Source organism: Hemibagrus wyckioides, linkage group LG01, assembly GCF_019097595.1.
Source record: "Hemibagrus wyckioides isolate EC202008001 linkage group LG01, SWU_Hwy_1.0, whole genome shotgun sequence".
NCBI lineage: Eukaryota > Metazoa > Chordata > Actinopteri > Siluriformes > Bagridae > Hemibagrus > Hemibagrus wyckioides.
The window spans coordinates 12381882-12401214 of NC_080710.1; the positions used below are offsets into that span (position 1 = coordinate 12381882).

At 39.4% G+C, this 19333-nt stretch overlaps 3 protein-coding genes across 13 annotated transcripts; all 3 read right to left on the reverse strand.

The window, feature by feature from the left end:
- Positions 1 to 1038: 1038 nt before the first annotated feature.
- gra (granulito) lies at positions 1039 to 8292 on the reverse strand. 3 transcript variants are annotated; one of them, XM_058391802.1, is made up of 8 exons: positions 8141 to 8292; positions 4885 to 4961; positions 4678 to 4730; positions 4514 to 4589; positions 4233 to 4339; positions 4026 to 4078; positions 1924 to 1948; positions 1039 to 1789 (listed from the first exon to the last, which is right to left on the reverse strand). In XM_058391802.1, the coding sequence occupies exons 2-7, from the start codon at positions 4958 to 4960 to the stop codon at positions 1945 to 1947; spliced, it is 369 nt and encodes a 122-aa protein (XP_058247785.1). In that variant the 5' UTR covers position 4961; positions 8141 to 8292; the 3' UTR covers positions 1039 to 1789; positions 1924 to 1944. The 3 variants fall into 3 exon arrangements, with proteins under 3 accessions (XP_058247785.1, XP_058247765.1, XP_058247775.1); XM_058391782.1 differs by lacking the exon at positions 1924 to 1948; XM_058391792.1 differs by lacking the exon at positions 1924 to 1948 and having other exon boundaries at positions 8113 to 8235.
- A 638-nt stretch (positions 8293 to 8930) lies between these two features.
- On the reverse strand, positions 8931 to 13679 carry rbm12bb (RNA binding motif protein 12Bb). 7 transcript variants are annotated; one of them, XM_058391726.1, is made up of 3 exons: positions 13527 to 13679; positions 13028 to 13104; positions 8931 to 12094 (listed from the first exon to the last, which is right to left on the reverse strand). In XM_058391726.1, exon 3 carries the CDS (start codon positions 12072 to 12074, stop codon positions 10203 to 10205), a length of 1872 nt encoding a protein of 623 aa, XP_058247709.1. In that variant the 5' UTR covers positions 12075 to 12094; positions 13028 to 13104; positions 13527 to 13679; the 3' UTR covers positions 8931 to 10202. The 7 variants fall into 7 exon arrangements, with proteins under 7 accessions (XP_058247709.1, XP_058247673.1, XP_058247699.1 ...); XM_058391690.1 differs by adding an exon at positions 12838 to 12949 and having other exon boundaries at positions 13028 to 13679; XM_058391680.1 differs by having other exon boundaries at positions 8932 to 12949.
- A 30-nt stretch (positions 13680 to 13709) lies between these two features.
- Positions 13710 to 19321, reverse strand: LOC131354277 (tubulin delta chain-like). 3 transcript variants are annotated; one of them, XM_058391748.1, is made up of 10 exons: positions 18894 to 19321; positions 18715 to 18810; positions 18524 to 18643; positions 18002 to 18139; positions 17692 to 17833; positions 17417 to 17608; positions 17043 to 17138; positions 16834 to 16909; positions 15939 to 16074; positions 13710 to 15795 (listed from the first exon to the last, which is right to left on the reverse strand). In XM_058391748.1, the coding sequence occupies exons 2-10, from the start codon at positions 18731 to 18733 to the stop codon at positions 15569 to 15571; spliced, it is 1146 nt and encodes a 381-aa protein (XP_058247731.1). In that variant the 5' UTR covers positions 18734 to 18810; positions 18894 to 19321; the 3' UTR covers positions 13710 to 15568. The 3 variants fall into 3 exon arrangements, with proteins under 3 accessions (XP_058247731.1, XP_058247740.1, XP_058247722.1); XM_058391739.1 differs by having other exon boundaries at positions 13712 to 15795; positions 18582 to 18643; positions 18894 to 19320; XM_058391757.1 differs by lacking the exon at positions 18524 to 18643 and having other exon boundaries at positions 18894 to 19320.
- Between the last annotated feature and the right edge of the window lie 12 nt (positions 19322 to 19333).

Genomic DNA, 19333 nt, shown 5'->3' on the forward strand with positions numbered 1-19333 from the left:
AATTCGTTGCCTTGTACCCACATGTGCAGTGACAAAGTTGAATCTAATCTAATCTAATCTAATCTAAAAAAATATAATTGTTATCCAAGTATACACCATCCAAAGGCTAAAGGTTTGCAAACACCTGACCATCCCATTCCAGATTTAGTCCCATTATGTTGTTCAGTATAATAATCTCTGCTCTTCTGGAAAGGCTTGATTTTGAAGTGTGGAGAGAGAGAGAGATTCTTCCACGTCCACCCTAGCAAATGATGTCTTTATGGAGCTCACTTTGTGCACCAGGGGAATACTGATTGTAGAACATATTTGTGACAAGAGTTTGGGGAACAATCACATATAGATGTGAAGAACAGTTATCTACAACCCTTTTACATACACTGGTCAGCCATAACATTAAGAGCAGTGACAGGTGAAGTGAGTAACACTGATTGTCTCATCATGGCACCTGTTAGTGGGTGGGATATATTAGGCAGCAAGTGAACATTTTGTCCTCAAAGTTGATGTTAGAAGCAGGAAAAATGGGCAAGTGTAAGGATTTGTGCAAGTTTGACCAAGGGCCAAATTGTGATGGCTAGACCACTGGATCAGAGCATCTCCAAAACTGCAGCTCTTGTGGGGTGTTCCCGGTCTGCAGTGGTCAGTACCTATTAAAAGTGGTCCAAGGAAGGAACAGTGGTGAACCGGTGACGGGATCATGGATGGCCAAGACTCATTGATGCACGTGGTCAGTGAAGGCTGGCCCGTGTGATCCGATCCAACAGACGAGCATGCATGATGTATAGTGTATTAACCAAATAAACAACTTACTAAATTTTTTTTTTTTTTACCTAAAAGCATTTAGGAAGGAACTTGAGCACCATTCAAACATTCATATTAGCCATACCCAAAAAAAAAAAAAACAAGCAACACATAGGTTATAACCATGATAGTCAGTTGTTTGGATGTTGCTTAAAAACCAATCATGAAATTAAAACTGGCATGTCATCCATATTTCTTTTCCTACCAGTGTCAAAGTGGAATAATTTCACAACTAAAAACTGTCTTGCATAAGATTTGTATTTGTCAGGACTACAGTACAGTTATGAACTTCACCAAAACACACAAACAGTTACAAAATACAATATATACAAATATTCCTTTTAGATACATTTCAAACAAAAAGTAAAATGAGTGCATGCATTGACTTCGGTAACTGAAAAGTACCATGTTCAAATCAACAGCCCAAAATGCTTGCACAGAACTCCAACCCCTTTATTCCCCTTATAACCCCTTATTTACAGTTAGGCACATTGCCATACAAGCAGCAGCATCCATTTTGGCAAATAAATATGTGCAGGAAGTTTAGTTTAATCTGGAATTATGGAATCATGTAAACTTAAACTTGCATATTGAAGGACAGGCATACAGTCTCCTCAGGCACAAAGTGCAGCACAACTCTATTAGTAAAACTCTGTTAGTATTCCACTTCAAAAAAAAAAAAAAAAGTCACACAAGTTCATCTGAATGTTAGTAAGTAAGAATTAAAGAGCACACACTGAAATTAGAAACTGTAGGATGTGGTCTAGATACCAAAACAAATAATGTCAGAGGTCAAAATGGAAACTTATCCAAAAGCGTTTTGAAGGCTCTGAACTTGAACCATTTCCACAAAGGCAATGACGTACAGTACTGTAAAATTCTTCAGAGGAGGAGTTCTCATTGCTTCTTAGTTTTTCATTATTACTCGATAAAGATGGAACAGTTGAGAAGGCTCAGTTGAAACTTCAACAGGAATCATTATTCAGGTGACCTAGAGAAAAGACAAACAAACATCAGCTTACTTTGTGTCTCTAGATTTACAAACAGTCTGGTGATAATTCCAACAGAAGACAGAGGAGAACAAATCAGGAATAAATATCATCCATGTAAAACAGGGAGTCAAACCTTTTGCAGCCAGGATCCCGTTTAACTGTAGAATAATATTTATTATTAGAATAATATTTATATTAATGTAATCCAACTATATGATACATACAGTAATAATCAGGTTAATTATTGGAGCCAAAAAACTTCATATTTCTGAATTTCACATGGACATAGACTTGAGATCTAAGCTTGGTTGGTGCACAAGCATGTTTGCCTCACACCTCCAGGTTCACCACTGGAATCCAGTCCAGGCTGTACCCTGCCTTGTCCCCTGAGTCTCCTGGAAAAGGCTCCAGGTTCCCCGTGATAAGAGGTGTCGAGAATGGATGGACGGAATTTGTCCAACACTGAATACTGAGATTTGAAAAAATTTATTTATTTCAATCGATAATGAGCAAGCCAGAGGCACCATTCAATTCAATTCTTATAACAAGTCTAGAATAAATCTAACAGTGGGTTGTGATTGTCACGAGAGAGAGAGAGAGAGAGAGAGAGAGAGCGAGGGAGGGAGAGACGGTGCTGTAAACCATCTGATCCATCATGGTCATCTGTCACTTGACACCAGCTGTCAAATGCATTCAGGGCAGTCATGTAGAGCACACAAATAAATGAAAAGGGTCTGCTGTACGCCCTTAACTACACCAGTTTTGTGCCGTCAGGTCTGAAAAATATTAAGCACTCATCCATTTTTTTTATTATTTGCTTTGGCAACAATATTCAAGTGGTGAAGAGCAACACTTGTTCATGGAGCGACAGAGTGAAATAGTGGAGTTGATCTTGTATGAGTTAAGTTTCTGCCATGTAGGCTGGCATGAGACAGGCGTTTTTCACAAGTACTCAAGCACTTGCACCACAAAGGTGAGTTAGCCACAGTGCTCCAGTCCTATGAATGTCTGCTTTCTGCTCAGATGTGACAAGAGCATACCTAATAATTTATGTTCTCTCTCTCTGTTGAACTACACAGGCTACTCCTGAGATACCAGTGATCCTGACCCATTCTGTTCCCTGGATCTGCCTGATCCATCCTGATGCCCTAGTTTTGTTTGGACTTTACATTACCTGCTGCTCAGGATAAAATCATGTAGATACAGGCCAGGCTTCTTTCTCATTCCAGGACTGTTTGGCTGATGTTAACACCTGAATATCGGGCAAATTTTTTGTCATTTGCATTGTCAAATGTTAGATGTCATTTGCATCTGGTGAAAAAATTCTTAGATGTCTCATATTGTGACAGACCTGGCTCTAGAAACCTAGGAGCAAGTCTAAATACAGGCCTGGGTTGTTCAAGGCATGTGAAGAAGTTCAGGTTCAGTCTTGCTTTCTACAGCTCAGAAAATTCTCAAAAAAAGTCCATCTGTTTCTGACAGAGAAAATTATGTATGCTTTAATTTTCGCAGAAGCTTAATTCTTGTTTTCTCAAAAAGCCAAGCATCAGTAGCCAGTGAAGAAGACCTGGATACCTTTGTTTAATAACACATCAAGTGTTACTCATACTAGATCCCTCTGCTAGGTCTAGGTCTAGGACTAGGTCTGCTAGCTATTTCACCTGTAGATTAAAGGTGACTGCAGCTTTGCAGTCAGTGCCTCAGTTCTCTGGAACTGAACTTATCTTTATAGAAATTCCAAGGTTAAAGGTTGGACTCGCTTTATGAAATGAACTTCCCCTAGATGTCTGAAAAGTTGAGTTGTTGTCAGTCTTGAAACCATGACTAAAGACCTACCTTTTGATGGCGTACTTGAATTTGCACTATATATTAAATAAATAAATTCTAATACTTCTGGTGTATTTTCTTTTTAGACTGATGGTGTTCTTAATCCATGACCTAGCGAACCAGTATCAGAAATGCATTTATTAATAAAGACTTCTGTAACTTCTGTTACTTTATTTTAGGACTTTTCTTTCCATATATTCCTACAACGCACAAGGCGTGTATACAGCCTGAATGGGAGACCAGTCCTCCACAGGGCTCTATGCACATATACACTCATACCTGTTTTTTTAGGAGGTTGGGGAAAACCGGGGAATCCAGGGAAAACCCAGAGGGAGGAAATGAAACTCCATATAGAAAGTAACCTAAGCTCAGGATGATGCTCCCAAGGATTCACATAAATGTACTCACATATCCCTCTTAGCGCAGCTGTTGCCAAATAACTCGTGTGTGTCCGGTTCCCTCTGTGAATGAGTAAAATGATATATTCACATATACACATATATACACAATGGAATTTACCAACCATACAGAAATTTGACAGTACATTACATTCTACACACCCACCCACCCACACACACACACAAAAACTGCTCATTACCATAAAGAACGACCTACCCCTTTGTCCAAAACTATTGGGTGATCTGGCAGAAAGTCAGGTTTTTTCTTTGCCATTGGTGCATTTGCCAACTTGATCAAGATGTCTCTGCTGTACGATATTCTCTCTAGCAAGAACAAAAGAGCCAAGCTTTTAATCTTTTAATTATAATCACTGGCAAATTGCTGTGAATATAAAAGGAATGAAACACTTTGGGGCATGCTGTTATAAATGAAGTATGAGCACACCCTGTGTTTATTTTAATAACATAACAATGACTGAATACCTGAATGACTCCTACCTGGTTTTGCAGGTGCTTTACTTTGGCTCTGCAGCTTGAGAATTTCACAGAAATGCTCCACTTTCATCGTGTTTATCTGAAACATGAACAGATAAAAATGAGTGGAAAGTGACACTGTAACGTCATGAGCATTTATAGCATGTGGTACAAAAACACAGTCTCACTGGTCTTTCTCCAGGGTTCTCCACAGGCTCAGTCACTACTTCTCTCTGGACCACTACACACATAAACAACACATGACTTAGAATCAAGGCATACAGAACTCACAGTGCTCACTGCAACAGATCTGCTCAGGTTAGACAACAAATCAGGCTTGACGCATGTCGGAAAACGTACTTAAAAAAAGTTGATCCAGAGAAAACTGTTGTTACCTTGATTACTATTTAGTCTGCGCAGTGGCCTTGCCGGCTCCAGATTTCGCATCCTCCTTGTGGAGACCTCCATCATTCTGATGAAATAAATAAATAAGTCTTCAAACAAGTCAGTGTAAAGATTTATAACTTCCTTACTCCTGACTAAATAAACCACTTATTAATATCTTATTATTGATAAATTAATATTATTAATAATAATTGATATTAATAACCACATCAAGTCAAACTGAATCATTATGGTTTTGTGTTACATAAGGAAGAAAGCACACCTGCTTTTAGGAAAATAATCCTGACAGCATATCCTGAAGTGTTATTTCTCTTATATGTCAGCAGTTTGCCAATGACACCATACTTTTGTTTATGATTATGGTTAATGTCACAGAATGCTTTCCCTTCATGAGGAAAAATTCAGGACTGAGCCTCTGTGTTTTCTATGCAACATGACAAGCTGCATTTTTCTATTACTAATTTTGTATTATTAAGGAAGAGAAAAAGTGAGGCTGGTGAGAAAACCTGGAAGTTATTATGCAAATGTTCCACAACATTAAATATAAGATTTTTTTTATTTATTAAAAAACAGATTTAGCTAGATTTAGGAAATTGCTGTTGTATTAGATGAATAAAACACTTATACTGTGTAATATAAAGCATGCACAGGCCCATCAAAATGCACTTGAGTGCAAAAGTTTGCATCCCCTTACCCTGAAATGATATAGCCTACCAGGAATGTTTTGCAAATGTTCCTTCATTGTTCCAAGTAATAAAAATAGGCATTCCTACTACTGGTTCTCACAGTAATAAGGTTTATCAGTGGGTGGTGCAACTAGCATTCCATATGAGTTTGCTTGCACTATATTAGACAAATATATATACAGTATACACATACATACATACATACATACATACATACAAGTCAACACCTCAAACTGGTTGTTGTGCTCATCAAACAAACCATGTTCCTGAACCATTTTTGCTTTGTGGCATGGCGCATTATCCTGCTGAAAGAAGCCAGAGCCATCCGGGAATAGTGTTTCCATGAAAGGGTGTACATGGTCTGCAACAATGCTTAGGAAGGTGGTACGTGTCAAAGCAACATCCATATGGATGGCAGGACACAAGGTTTCCCAGCAGAACATTGCCCAAAACATGATACTGCCACCGCCGGCTTTCCTTCCAACGTGTGTTCCCCAGGTAAGCGACGCACACGCACCCGGCCATCCACGTGATGTAAAAGAAAATGTGATTCAACAGACCAGGCCACCTTTTTCCATTGCTCTGTGGTTCAGTTCTGATGCTCATATGTCCGTTGTTGGCGCTTTCAGCAGTGCACAGGGGTCAGCATGGGCTCCCTGACTGGTCTGCGGCTATGCAGCCCCATACACAACAAACTGTAATGCACTGTGTATTCTGACACCTTTCTATCAGAACCAACATTAACTTAATCTTCAGCAATTTGAGCAACAGTAGCTTGTCTGTTGGATCAAAGCACAGGGTACAGGGCCAGCCTTCGATCCCCACTGGCATCAATGAGCCTTGGCCGCCCATGACCCTGTCGCCAGTTCACCACTGTTCCTTCCTTGGACCACTTTTGATAGATACTGACCACTGCAGACCGGGAACACCCCACAAGAGGTGCAGATTTAGAGATGCTCTTACGTAACTTACATTAGCGATTTTTAACTGTATTTGACACGCAACAGTCTTTAAATTCAAACCATATATATATATATATGTTTTATATATATATATTATATATATATGGTTTGAATTTAAAGACTTTTAAGTGTTTATTGATTTTTTTTTTTTTTAATTCCACTGGCTAGTCTAGGATCCTGCTTAAAGTACATTTTTTCAAAATGCATATTAAATTGCATAAAAAAAACCCATTTCCCAGATATCCTTGTCTGTGACCTTTTATCATGTGAGCATGCAGTCATGTTGCTGGAAATTGAGTGTCCCAATGTGTACTGAACCAGGGTCCTTGCCAATGCCCCAAATCGTGTACACGGCGTACTGATTCACAACCTAAGGATCTATGGAGCTGACTGAAACGCACCGCTGGTATGTAAAAAAAAAATAGAACAACTCAACCCCACTGAAATCTATTAGGGATAAACTGCACCCTCGGCCTCCTCACCAGCATCACTGCCTGACCTCACTTATGCTTTTGTAGCTGAATCCGAATATTCATGTTCCAAAATCTAGTGGAAAACCTTCCCAGAAGAGCGGTGGTTATTATAACAGCAAATCTGAGACTAAATCTATAAGAGTGATGGTCAAGGTGTCCATGCTTTTGGTCATATAGTATACCTACAATGTACAGAACCAGATCTGTTTCGGTTCTCAGATTTTTGGAAAGGATAAAGGGGTATTATGCAGCAGATGACTGCTGTACCAGGAGATGATGAAAGGCGTACTGTAGATACTCTGATGATGATGATGATGATGATGATGGCGCAAAAAAAAAAAAAAAAAAACTGTCCATGCTTCCTATGCAAAGACTGGAGAACATTTCTGAACTTTTTGGGCTTGTTTCAGGTTTGTACAATTTTCCAGACGCAGTTGGGATGAAAATTTGAGACCTGTTAACCTGCCCTGAATAAAACTACGGTGCAATGCAAATCTTTGCATATAGTTAAGGGTAGAGTTATACTCTTTATCAAAGATACATTAATACATTAAGCAATATCAAATGTAATGTAATACCAGAGAAAGCAACGTCCTACTTCTGCACTATGGGTATACAATGTTTAAATAAATAACTAAACTTTAATGGTAATGAAAAAAGATTGGATTGAACTGGATTAAATATATATGTGTGTGTGTGTACTCAGAAAGCATTTAAATCATTTTAACACCTAGATGTTAGCACCTCTTTCCCCTGGGTTACGTGTGAATGCTAGAGAATTGCTGACTGATAAAAGCGCTTCACAATTGCCTTTTCAATAATACACACACAGATTAATCCTATCCTTATACTATTTGATTCATGGAAGGATGGAAGGATGTCATAGAGCTTACAACACAGCAATCGGTCTAAATTAATGTGTGGCCAGTGATGAACCTTTTTCATTAGATAAAAACTCTGCTAGCATCCCGTGTCGTGATCATGGCTGATAAACCAACCGGCTAGCATTAAAGCTTTAATGTTAACGTGAAAGTTTTAGAAAAGATAACATTGAAACCTTACCATGTTATCAACTAAAATGCACTTTAAAAAGTTACCATAATGAACTTGTCATCGCTGTCTTACGTGATATATTTCTCCAACGCCAGAACCAGTGCTCCCCCTCTCTCTCTCTCTAAAGATCTCTCCTACTACATACTACCGTACTATGTAGTAGCTACAAATAGGACGATACAAGGCAGTGCAGCACTTTTGTCCCCCTATTTAGTGCGCTAGTGAGCTCAGCATCTGGGATCATCCCAAACGGCTCTTTATTTGGCAGTGTAGTGCACTATGAAGGGTGTTTCTTCTGTCATTTGAACTACACTACTTAGGGAGAAAGGTGCTATTTAGGTTACAGCCCCGAGGGGAAAAAAGCGATCAAGAGCTCATTTATTCAGTTTCTTTTGTAATAATTATAATTGTTAAACGCAATTTTTTTCATTTAAATGAACGGAAGTGTTTGTACTGTGATGTTTCTCAATGCTACAGCTTATACTTTCACACATAATGTAAGGCGTAGCTGTCTAGCGTTGACTGGAGCCTAGTTAACATTTCATGTTCAATCCATTGTTTTTAGGATTTTAAAATAATAAAGTTATTGTGTTTTATAGCGACACTTTTAGTTGATTCTTGATGATTCCCTAAGCCCTAAACAAGTGCAGTAAAACGGTGTGACGTCATGGCCCAGTACGCCGCCATTTTGGGAAGTCAGTAGCCTAGTCGGTTAGCCAGCCTAGTTAGCAAGCGTGCTCTTATACGGATTGTGTGTTACAGCTGGGGTTTAAAATAAAATTAAATTAAATTTAAAAAAGAAATGAAATTACACTATTATGAAAAGCATGCACCCATTCACTTGTAAACAGAGACTTTTTTCACTTTTAATAAATCAAAAAAGAACAAGCACTGTACTGCACACTACATAGGAAACAGTATCTGTATAAGGGTGGATCATATCCAGAACATTTATTTGCTTCGTTACAACACTTGATCCATTTTAATACTGATCTGCATTAATATGAAAGTAATGCATTTATTTATTTCAGTAAAAAAGAAACATAAAAATGGGGTTGTATTAGCCATAACAAAACGAAGCTAATAAATGAATGAGTAATCCGGTGCACCGGTTACGCATACAATATGTCTAACCTTTTTTGACTCACATTACATTATTCTTAAATGGAACACCATTCAGCATCATAAATGCATGCGTATAAGATCATGCATGTGAGGAGGAAATTATATTTCTGTGGCCTGATGAAGTTGCTGGTCATGTGCAGGCAAAGGGTCACATCATCTCCTGGTGGGATTCAGGGCATCTCCAAGTACTCTGGGGATTGAGCTCAGGAGGAGGCGGCTGTGGATCTGCTTAAACCTCATCCAGACTGAACACAGTGAATGTGAGCAGAGATGCTAATGTATAATAATCTGTCCATTTACACTCGCCAATCAATTGTAAAAGGAGAACCTGAACGAGCAGGGTTATAAGTGTTCCTATTATAGTGGTCAGTTAGAGCAAATTTGAGCTGTAGTGTTGAACAATCCAGATTATCCCCGTTTGAGTAGATGGTCATCTCAACAGGCTGATTAGAATATGAGGCTATGCCTGAATCAGTAGTATCAATGAATTTGACTTTTGTAATATTTCTATATTTTTCCATTGAACTTTATCACGTTGTTCAGGATGTTTATATGCATATTTTATATTAATATATAAATATATAATAAAAACAACCTACTCTCACACCAGGAAATGTTGTGTTACATGTTACTGTTTTTTTAAATCACTCTACAGAATCCTTGTTTTGGGTACATGTTATAAAAAAGTAGGCATACACCTTAAAGGAAAAAATACAGTGGTTCATAAATCAACATCACTACACGTTTACTTAACAAATAAACAAACATTTCTGGAAAAAAAATGTTTATCAAATCACACATTACTGTAAAATGCTAATACAATATACTAGCATAACTATTACCAAAGTTTGGAAAAGAATAAAAGCTCATTTCATTCACTCAATCTTTCTTGTATTATCACTTATGAGGCAAGAAAAAGTTTAGTATTTAGAAATATAATGAAAGAAAAAAAAAAAAAAAGACAAATTATAAACAGCTGTCTAAACAAAAATACCCAATGTCTCTCAGTCTACACAAGCACAATATTAATTTTCCTCGTACCAATGGGTCTTCCATTTAATTCTTGGACAGCAGTGACTGCCTCACTGTGGCTTTCAAACACAACAGTTGCAGTGCCAGTAGGTGCTCCACTCCTATTATACTGCAACGAGACCGACCCTGGAATTACTCTGTACCCATAGCAGAAGTCATAAATTTCATCAACCCTTATCTTAGAGGGTAGATTGAGCAACCTGACGCATGTCGGCTGATTAAATTGTTGATTTGTTGGTCCATACTGATTATTGTCAGGACCACATGGCTCCCCTCCATAAGCAACAGGGTTTTCAAAATGATCCAATGGACCACTGTTTCCAGGAGCATAGTTAGGATCTGGCATTATATCACAGTTATCCTGATGCATTTGGTCATTAAGGAAATTTGGTTCACTGTCGTATCTTGGCGTGTTCACTTGAGAGTTCCTCTCAGGCATGCAAATGCTGTCAATACCAAATTCTTGCATCTGAGCCCAGGTGATGCACTTCAGCATGACCTCCGATCCAAGAAATCGTTGCCCGTTCAGAGATTGTGCCATTGTCGCCTCCTTTTCTGTCTGAAAAATGACTAAAGCCTCACCAAGCCCAGTTCCTCTCTCATCATGGAGCAGGATAAGCCTGTCCTCTGAAAGCTGGAATCCATGAAAGAAGTCCATGATCTCTACTTTCCGGACATCGAAAGGTAAGTTGCGAACATATATGCACCTTCTCTCAGAGTCATGAGTGCTCTGTGTTGGTTCGGATGACCTGCTGGATCTTCGCTGGTCTTCTCTTGGGTTGTCAGCAGGTTCTAGCATAGTGGCAATCTTTTCTTTAGAGATAGGAGACACGTAAACAACACTGTGCAGAAATGTTTCCTTGTGGTGAGCCAGGCCAGAACAATAGTCCTTTAGATTCTTGAACACCACAATAGCCGATTTACTCCTATCGCTATTTTTATCCACAAAAATACTGATCTGGTCATCTGTCACAGACAGTGGATGGAGTAAGGCTTTTATATCCCGCTTTTCAACTGAATATGGGAGGTTTTCATACAACACACCAAACTCTTCATTAGAAGGAGAATGTGACCGATGTCGAACTGGAGAGCGAGATCTCGTTCGAGATCTCCGAGCTGCAACATCTGATACAACCGAACCCCCGGACTTGACCCACTGATGTTCTGAAGCCGGCATTACTCTGATGTAACGTGGCCCGATGTATTTTCGGTCCCTCTTCAGACCTTCACTGGCATCCTCTCTGGTTCTAAATTTGACTAAACCACATCCATTAAACATTCCATAACTGTTCCGCATAAAAATTAGGTCATCGATTTGTATCCCGTCAAAAAAGACACGGACATCCTCCTTCGTCGCTGAGAACGGCATTCCAGACAAGTACAAATAGAGAGTGTCTCCATCTCCTTCTTTCTTCTGAGTTCGAGATTCATTAGGTGAAGCTACAGGAGGCCTGTTTCCCATGTTTTGATTATCTCCTCTTCGTATATCTACTTTCACGTCCTCATGCAGTGACGTGGATCTTCCTTCGACTGCTGGTCTTTTGACAACCTCCTTGTAATTCCTCCTGTTATTCGCTTCTGATTTTCTCGTGCTTTCCTCAAGAACCTTCTGCATCTCTGACCTGCTACTCAAAAGCAAGTTGACTGGAGAGCCCTTAATGCATCCTCCTGAGCGAGTCATCGCTCGTCTTGCATCTTCGTCGGATGCAAAAATTATGAACGCCTCCTCAAGTTCTCCGCCAATTATATGAACCCCACCATTGGGTATTCTAAGGCCAGTGAAGAAATTGCGAATGTCCTCAGAACCAGCTGTGATTCTAAGTCCCTGTAAGCGGATGACCACCGCCATGTTGGCACACACAACAGCACCTGCAGACAAAAGTACACATGATAGAGTTATCTCCATCTTGGCCATGGTCCACCAATGTCACAGTATTCAAGGTCTTCCATTTTCCAAAAACCAATGCTTAATAGAGGACCACAGAGCGATTATCATTTGTACAAAGAATAAATTATGATTCCAACTACATGTTACTTAACGGCTTATTTCCTGCTTTTAGTAACAAGATTACTTGATCCCTTGTCTTGTCCTCCACAAAAGCACCACTCCAGTTCTCAAGGAGAAAAACTCTTAACGTGCATCCTGAGCAATCCAACACTGAATTCCTTATGATTTCCTCATGGTCAAAGCATGACCCATCCCTGTCAATGCCGAAAAAACAACAGACGCTTGTTAAATTACAACACAACCAGAACTCTAATCAGATCCTTTTCTAAAGTCCACTCAAATGACAGCTCTATGACACCACAATATTGTCTACTGCTACGACAAAAATGCATTCAATTCCCCCCCGTGTCTGAAACTTCATCTAAGATCTTCTCCAACGCACGTCATCATTCAATTCCCTTTTGAAGAACACCATCAGCAAATATCTCACTAAGCCATTTCCAACACATTACTTACCTTCGAATTCAAAAACACCTTAATCCCACTTTTTACATACCATCTCAAATATCCCAATGTCTGGTGCAAACTTCCCAAGAATTGAGACTGGACAATGTCTTTATGAGGTACACACAAGCACCAGTATTTAAGTGAATGAATGTTACACCTTCGTTCATTGGGGCATTCATCTATCTTCAATAACCGCTTTATCCTGGTCAGGTTTCAGGTGAATCCAGAGCCTATCCCGGGGAATATTGGGTACGAGGCTGGAATACACTCTAGATGGGACAATTGACCAAGACATTATGGACACATACACGCATACAGAGGCAATTTAGTATAGCCAATCCACTTACTAGTATGCTTTCAGATGGTGGAAAGAAACCAGAGAACGCAAAGAAAACCCATGTGAAACTCCCAAGCTGTTAGAGACCTTGGGAAGAGAGACATGTAAAAATGAACTATTCAACACAATATAAGTCATGCTCTAGTTTTCCCCCAAACAGTCTCCACACACAAAAATCCCCTCAGGTTCCTTCACCAATAAAACACATGAAACTTGTCAGCCATATTGTTTCATGCGGACAAAGAATTAGCCGTTAGCCAAACGATAGCTTACACAGTACACTGTTACAGGACATTAAACTAAAATAGTTCAACTGCAAACAGATGTGAAAACACAACAGGAAGCCCACAAACCAGACCCAAAAATCATTTCCCAGTATCTCTATATTAACGTCTGAACCGTAGTAGCAAAGTAAAGGTTTCGCATCAGAACAATGCTAAGTATGGCTGCCATGATGACGCACATACAAAGCAAGACGCAAATCAGATGCGCATTACCGGATCACTTACACAAGCTGCCACGAACCGGCACGTTATTAAGCTTTATAAACCACTGCAGTGCTTGTTTAACCAGGACGGCACTATATTTTTCCTTCTTTCGTGACAAGAAAACGTGTCAGTAAATCAACCTCTCCAGCAGTGAGCTAGGCTGAAGGAGAGTCTTCTTACTCTGCGCTGGTTAAAGAGGCAGAACTGCTCCATACACCGCCATCTACAGCACTGAGGGCAACAACACAGGGGGTGTGGGGTAAAATGCAAGAAATCTGCCGGGGATTCCAAATAAAATCAGACCCAGATAACCCTCAGAGGTCTGTGGTGTTACTAATGTGCACGTTCTAGTGCTGCTCAGGACTTTAAACTGTGCTGAGTCTTATTGTACAGTCTACAGTTTATTTTCGTTTCATTTAGTTGGTTCACATTTCATCCTAAGTGTAGCACTTTACTTCATAAACTATATTCCATTCCTAACAATACACTTCTTTGTGATGAGACAAATGTCATAATAATGTCCATATTCCTCACTGGACCTGTACATACACCAATCAGGCATAACATTAAGAGGAGTGAGAGGTGAAGAGAATAAGACTGACTATCTCTTCATCATGGCACCTGTTAGTGGGTGGGATATATTAGGCAGCAAGTGAACATTTTGTCCTCAAAGTTGATGTGTTAGAAGCAGGAAAAATGGACAAGCGTAAGGATTTGAGTGAGTTTGACCAAGGGCCAAATTGTGATGACTAGACGACTGGATCAGAGCATCTCCAAAACTGCAGCTCTTGTGCGGTGTTTCTGGTCTGCAGTGGTCTGTATCTATCAGAAGTATCCTTTAAGTCCTGTAAGTATCCTTTAAGTCCTGTTACATGACTTAAAGGATCTGCTGCTAACATCTTGGTGCCAGATACCACAGTACACCTTCAGGGAGTCCATGCCTCGACGAGTCAGTGCTGTTTTGGCAGCAAAAGGGGAACCAACACAATATTAGGCAGGTGCTCATACATATCTCACTGTTCTTGTGCACTATATGGCCAAACATAGGTTGACACCTGACTGTCATACCTATACAATTTCCCTTCACTTGAACTAAGGGTCCAAAACATGTCTCAGTGTTACACTGCCCCTGTGTACAAAGTGAGGTCCATTAAGACCTGGTTTGCCAAGGTTGACTTAGAAGAATTGGAGTGGTCTCCACAAAGCCCTGACCTCAACTATACTGAACACCTGTTGGATGAATTGTAACACTGACTGCACCTCAGGCCTCATCACCTGCCATCATTTGCTTATTCTTTTCTTTGTGGGAACATTTGGTGCCCACCATGGGATAAAAACATACACACCAAACTAAACCTTGTTACGAAAACTGTGAAAGCATAGACAAACAATATAGTCCAGCATTTATGAGTAAAATTCACAACAGAGAAATTGTCTCTCAGATGTTCCACAAGATAAAATCTAACAATAAAAGCTTTAAAATGACAATCGTTGGCAAATCTTTGTGGTGTAACTGGAATAACACAACATGCTGTGTTGTTATACCAAACACACTATCGGGGAAGTTGGCATGGTGCTTGAGGGTGTTTAGTGACACTGCATAAGACTTATGTTTTTTTCCCCACATTAAGGTTTCCTGGTCTTGAGTCTCTTTTAAAAATCCTGGAGAACAAACTAGTGTCATTTTTGTTAGACATTCTGATATACATCAACAGAGTTTTTTTCTATTCTGACTGCTACAAGGTTTGTGAAAGTGAACATGTTTCAATGAATTCAGTGTTCAGGTTGCTTGAATTGGATATAATGTTTTGACTGAGCAAAACATGCCACAGTATAGTTCTGATTTGGCTGTATACTTAATGCTCATAATGACAGAAAAGCAACTGAGACACAAAACTATCAAAAAGATACATTTATTAATTTGTTTTCACCAGCTAGAAATATTTTAAGCTCAAACTATAAAATGCTTGCAGATCTTAACACCTAAGCACAAACCTAGGGATTAAACAACATCCATGACAAATTTCATAGATATTACATTCAAGTGCATTTAAGATTAAGCCTCACTGAGACTCGTACTCCTCAATGAGATCAGAAAGTGTATTTAATGCCTGATGAAATTCTTCCGTCCCTATGCCATAACGTTCATACCAGTGTAGATAGGCTCGTGCATTTAACATCTCTGTTGTACGTTGAGCTACGTGGCCTAATAACTTTGTGACACTGCTGTGGTTGGAGCATACGGTGAGTATGCGGGCAGACGAGCGGACATTAGCTTCATTTCTGGGATCTGGAATATAAGGAAAAAAAGTTGTAGACTATATGGCTCTGTATCCTTTTTATATACTAGCACTCTCAAACAACTGCTTACAACAACAATCAGTGGATTTCTTCATGCAAAACTGAGCAAATGATGTGGAAACTATAGCTCACCAGTCCAGTGGTCAACAGGAAAAGGATTCCATGGGACACACCTATGTGCATGTCGCAGCTTCTGCAGGACAGATGAAACGATAAACGAGTTGTCATGGTTGCCACGTGCAACTGCCAGCACAGCACGACTAGAATACTGTACTCGGTCATAAGGAATAACGAACACATACAGAAAAACATTTCATTTCAACAACACATAAGCATTTTCATCACAGTATTGTTGACACCAGCCACTGCTGCTAGATCAGGCATTTACAGTAAGAACTAACCGCCAGAAAATAGGTTCATGACAAGCTCGTGTTGAGATGTTCGACAATATAATGATTTTATTTTCATAACACTCTTGCAGTACTGAGTTGTGAACACTCTGGCCATATCTCACCCAGCATACAACCATACTAAAAAGTGTCACTACACCAGTGGTGTTACTATTAAGGTATAATCTTTATTGCACAATATGCAGCTTGGGCCTTAAATTCTATCTATAATGGTGATGCACACAATAAAAGAAAAGCACAGCACAACCTACGTTTAAAAAAAAACAAAAAAAACAAAAACAATTCTTCAATAAGCAGCTTCCAGGAATTATGGAAGGGATCTACATCCTGTAGCTTTAAATATACGGAAGGAATACAACTTAAAAATGTCTATTTCTGTTACAGACCTTGCTTTATTGCATTCATTTGCAAATAAATTGTGTGCTGAAACAGTTTTCAATGGGCACAGCACAAAAGAATTTGGACTATCACATTTATATGGGCTGTGTGCAATATTTAAGGACTATCAGATTGTCTTGAAAGTGTTGCATACCTATTTTAGGAGTACATGGCTTGACTAAGCTCTATGACCAAACATGAAAATAATCCCTGTCTGTAGAATGCCTGTTTAAGGATACAGGTTTTCCATCAGGTGAAAGCTGAGGTAGATTCTGAACTGTTTCACTGGCTAAAGTGTCCCAGTGTGACATCTCACTAGAGAGAATTATAAGACGTTATTAGCAATGTTATAAGCATAGCAAAGTACAAACTTGCCATTCATTAATATGCATTAGAAAAACATCCTTATATAAAGCTCCATCAGCCTTCTGAGCTGATCGCAACTCACCTAGCAGAAGCCTGAGTGGTGTAGAGTAGCTTCGCTGTAGGAATAGGGCATACAGACCTCACCAACTCCCATGGCTCCATTCCTAAACTCTGGCCACTTTATGGAAATCACTGATTACATTATATGAAAGTGTAATGCTACATGACACAAAGACATTCTATACAATTGTGATCTTTAAACTTTGGGGCAAAGATTTGGGGGAAGGCCTACATATGGGTGTGATGGTTAAGGTGTCCACATACCTTTGTCTATATGATGTATTAACAATACTAAACATTAAAAGGAATGAATCAACTCTTTACATTAAAAAGTGATATGAAAATAACTATGACACTCAAGTCATGCTCAACAGGAAAATTTATTTTCACATTTACCTTCCTGTAGTAAGAGTCTTCACTGGCATCAGGAGTCCAGCCATGCATGAGGTTATGTGTGCATTCATTACTGAGAGTGTGCTTTGTGGGAAACCACAGGAGACAGTTCCAAACCCTGCATGTGATTTCTGTTGAAATCCAGCACGACTTAGAACTTGGTCATTATGAAACAGAAGTATGCCGTCAGCCGACCTGTGAATTAGGGAGAAATTAGTCACGCAGTAACTTGGAATATAGTTTATATAAAAGATGAGCTAATAAACGAACATGTGAACCTGTGTAGTGCTGCTAGACTCAGTAAAGTGTTGTAGTGCTGAAGCGGGCTCTCTCCGCTTTGATGAGGTACCACAGACACAGTCAGGATGTGACCCACAGGAAACTCCTCACGAATTTCCTCACACAGCCGTGAACCGAGACCTGCTCGCCCACAAAGGTGAAAATAAAGATATGCAGTCTCTAACTGAAGCAAATGGAAGGATTGTATCAGTCTTCTCTATTGAAGAAATGTCATTTCGATGCTGAAGAGCAAGCTCACTGTTTTTGATGAACAAAATGAAATATTGGCTGCAGGGCCATACTGCTCACCAGACCCTGTGCCTCCAGTCAGACTGTGCAGGAGAACAGTTCCTCCATAGTAATCTTGTCTTTCTGCTTCTTGACGCAATGCCTCCATTGTATGCTTGAGTAAGCCGTTGTCACCCTCACCTCGGCCTCCATGGTAACCTGTTATATAGATTCAAGATAACAGCTCGGGTTACTTGGATTTTCATAAACACAGCAAACATATAACTTGCCCTGCAGTAATGAAAGCACATATGCCTCTTTTTAACATGGCCATGTGACTAATCTTATTTAATTGCAATAATTTGTTTATTGTTATCATCTTCAAATATTTATGAAATTGAAGCTTTTATTATCTTTATCAGGTTTAAATACTGAAATAGTTGTTTCTGTATGCTTAAACGATTAGGACAAGAAAAAAGTTATGTTAAAATATAACTAAAAAGTACTGGCACCCTTCTAAATGTTTGCGTTTTGCATTATTTCTAAGAAACACAAAATGTAAGTATAATTTGGGCCTATATAATGTATATTAAATATTTGTACCATGAGCTATACAATGTGTATCCAGATTGTTTAGTACTGAGCGTGACTCTGGACTGACCATATGCCCAGTTTCCTCCACGTCCTCCTTTCCCCTCAATAATGTTGGATTGTCGGATTTCCCTGGATGACAGAACTAACATTGAAATTTCTCTCATATCAAAAAACTTTTAGACTTCGGTATAATGACTTACCTATTTCTGACAAACTCATAAGCTTTTCTGAGGACTTTGGGCTCAGTGTCAACACACACTGCTGCTAGGTCCCCATTTCTGGAGCTGAATGGACATCTAGAAACGGACAAATAAAAGAAATAGTCTTATATGATTGATAAAAAAGGTGAATTTACATGGTTTAAAAGTATGTTAGTTACCTTTTCTTGTGCTCATTGGATTTTTTAGTTATGAGCTTCCACCAGTCCAGGCCCAGCTGATTACCACACTGTCCAACTTGCAGCACTACAGCAGACATGTTCTTTAAGGAATCTTAGAGCATTATAACACGACTAATCGATGAGTTAAAGGTCGTTAAACTAAATGAAGAAAAAAAAAAAACAGCTACAACACTGATATCCTAATATAATATCCCTACTAAACTACCCTAAGTGATGTTAGCTCTGGGAGCTAACCGAGTCTGAGTTTCTTTTTATCCTGTGTAACAAACGCACGAATAGTCGACGATTCTAACACTATCATGTAGCCGTATCTACCTGGCCTGCCTTGGCCGGTTATAAGCGGTCTTTGGGAGCTGGACTGAAGTGTGCTTATCAGTGTGGTCTTCGCGCTGAATGCGGCTGAAGAGGTGGAGTCGAAA

What these genes read in the sequence shown, in the direction of transcription:
- gra (XM_058391782.1), bottom strand. Translation starts at nt 4,960, where the DNA reads ATGATGGAGGTCTCCACAAGGAGGATGCGAAATCTGGAGCCGGCAAGG. An exon ending in CAGACTAAATAGTAATCAAG is followed by an intron (nt 4,731 to 4,884) that starts GTAACAACAGTT and finishes TTATGTGTGTAG; the next exon opens with TGGTCCAGAGAGAAGTAGTG. An exon ending in TAAAGCACCTGCAAAACCAG is followed by an intron (nt 4,340 to 4,513) that starts GTAGGAGTCATT and finishes TGTTCTTGCTAG; the next exon opens with AGAGAATATCGTACAGCAGA.
- rbm12bb (XM_058391680.1), bottom strand. Translation starts at nt 12,140, where the DNA reads ATGGCCAAGATGGAGATAACTCTATCATGTGTACTTTTGTCTGCAGGT.
- LOC131354277 (XM_058391739.1), bottom strand. Translation starts at nt 18,991, where the DNA reads ATGTCTGCTGTAGTGCTGCAAGTTGGACAGTGTGGTAATCAGCTGGGC. An exon ending in TATGAGTTTGTCAGAAATAG is followed by an intron (nt 18,644 to 18,714) that starts GTAAGTCATTAT and finishes TCTGTCATCCAG; the next exon opens with GGAAATCCGACAATCCAACA. An exon ending in GACTGGAGGCACAGGGTCTG is followed by an intron (nt 17,834 to 18,001) that starts GTGAGCAGTATG and finishes GTGGGCGAGCAG; the next exon opens with GTCTCGGTTCACGGCTGTGT.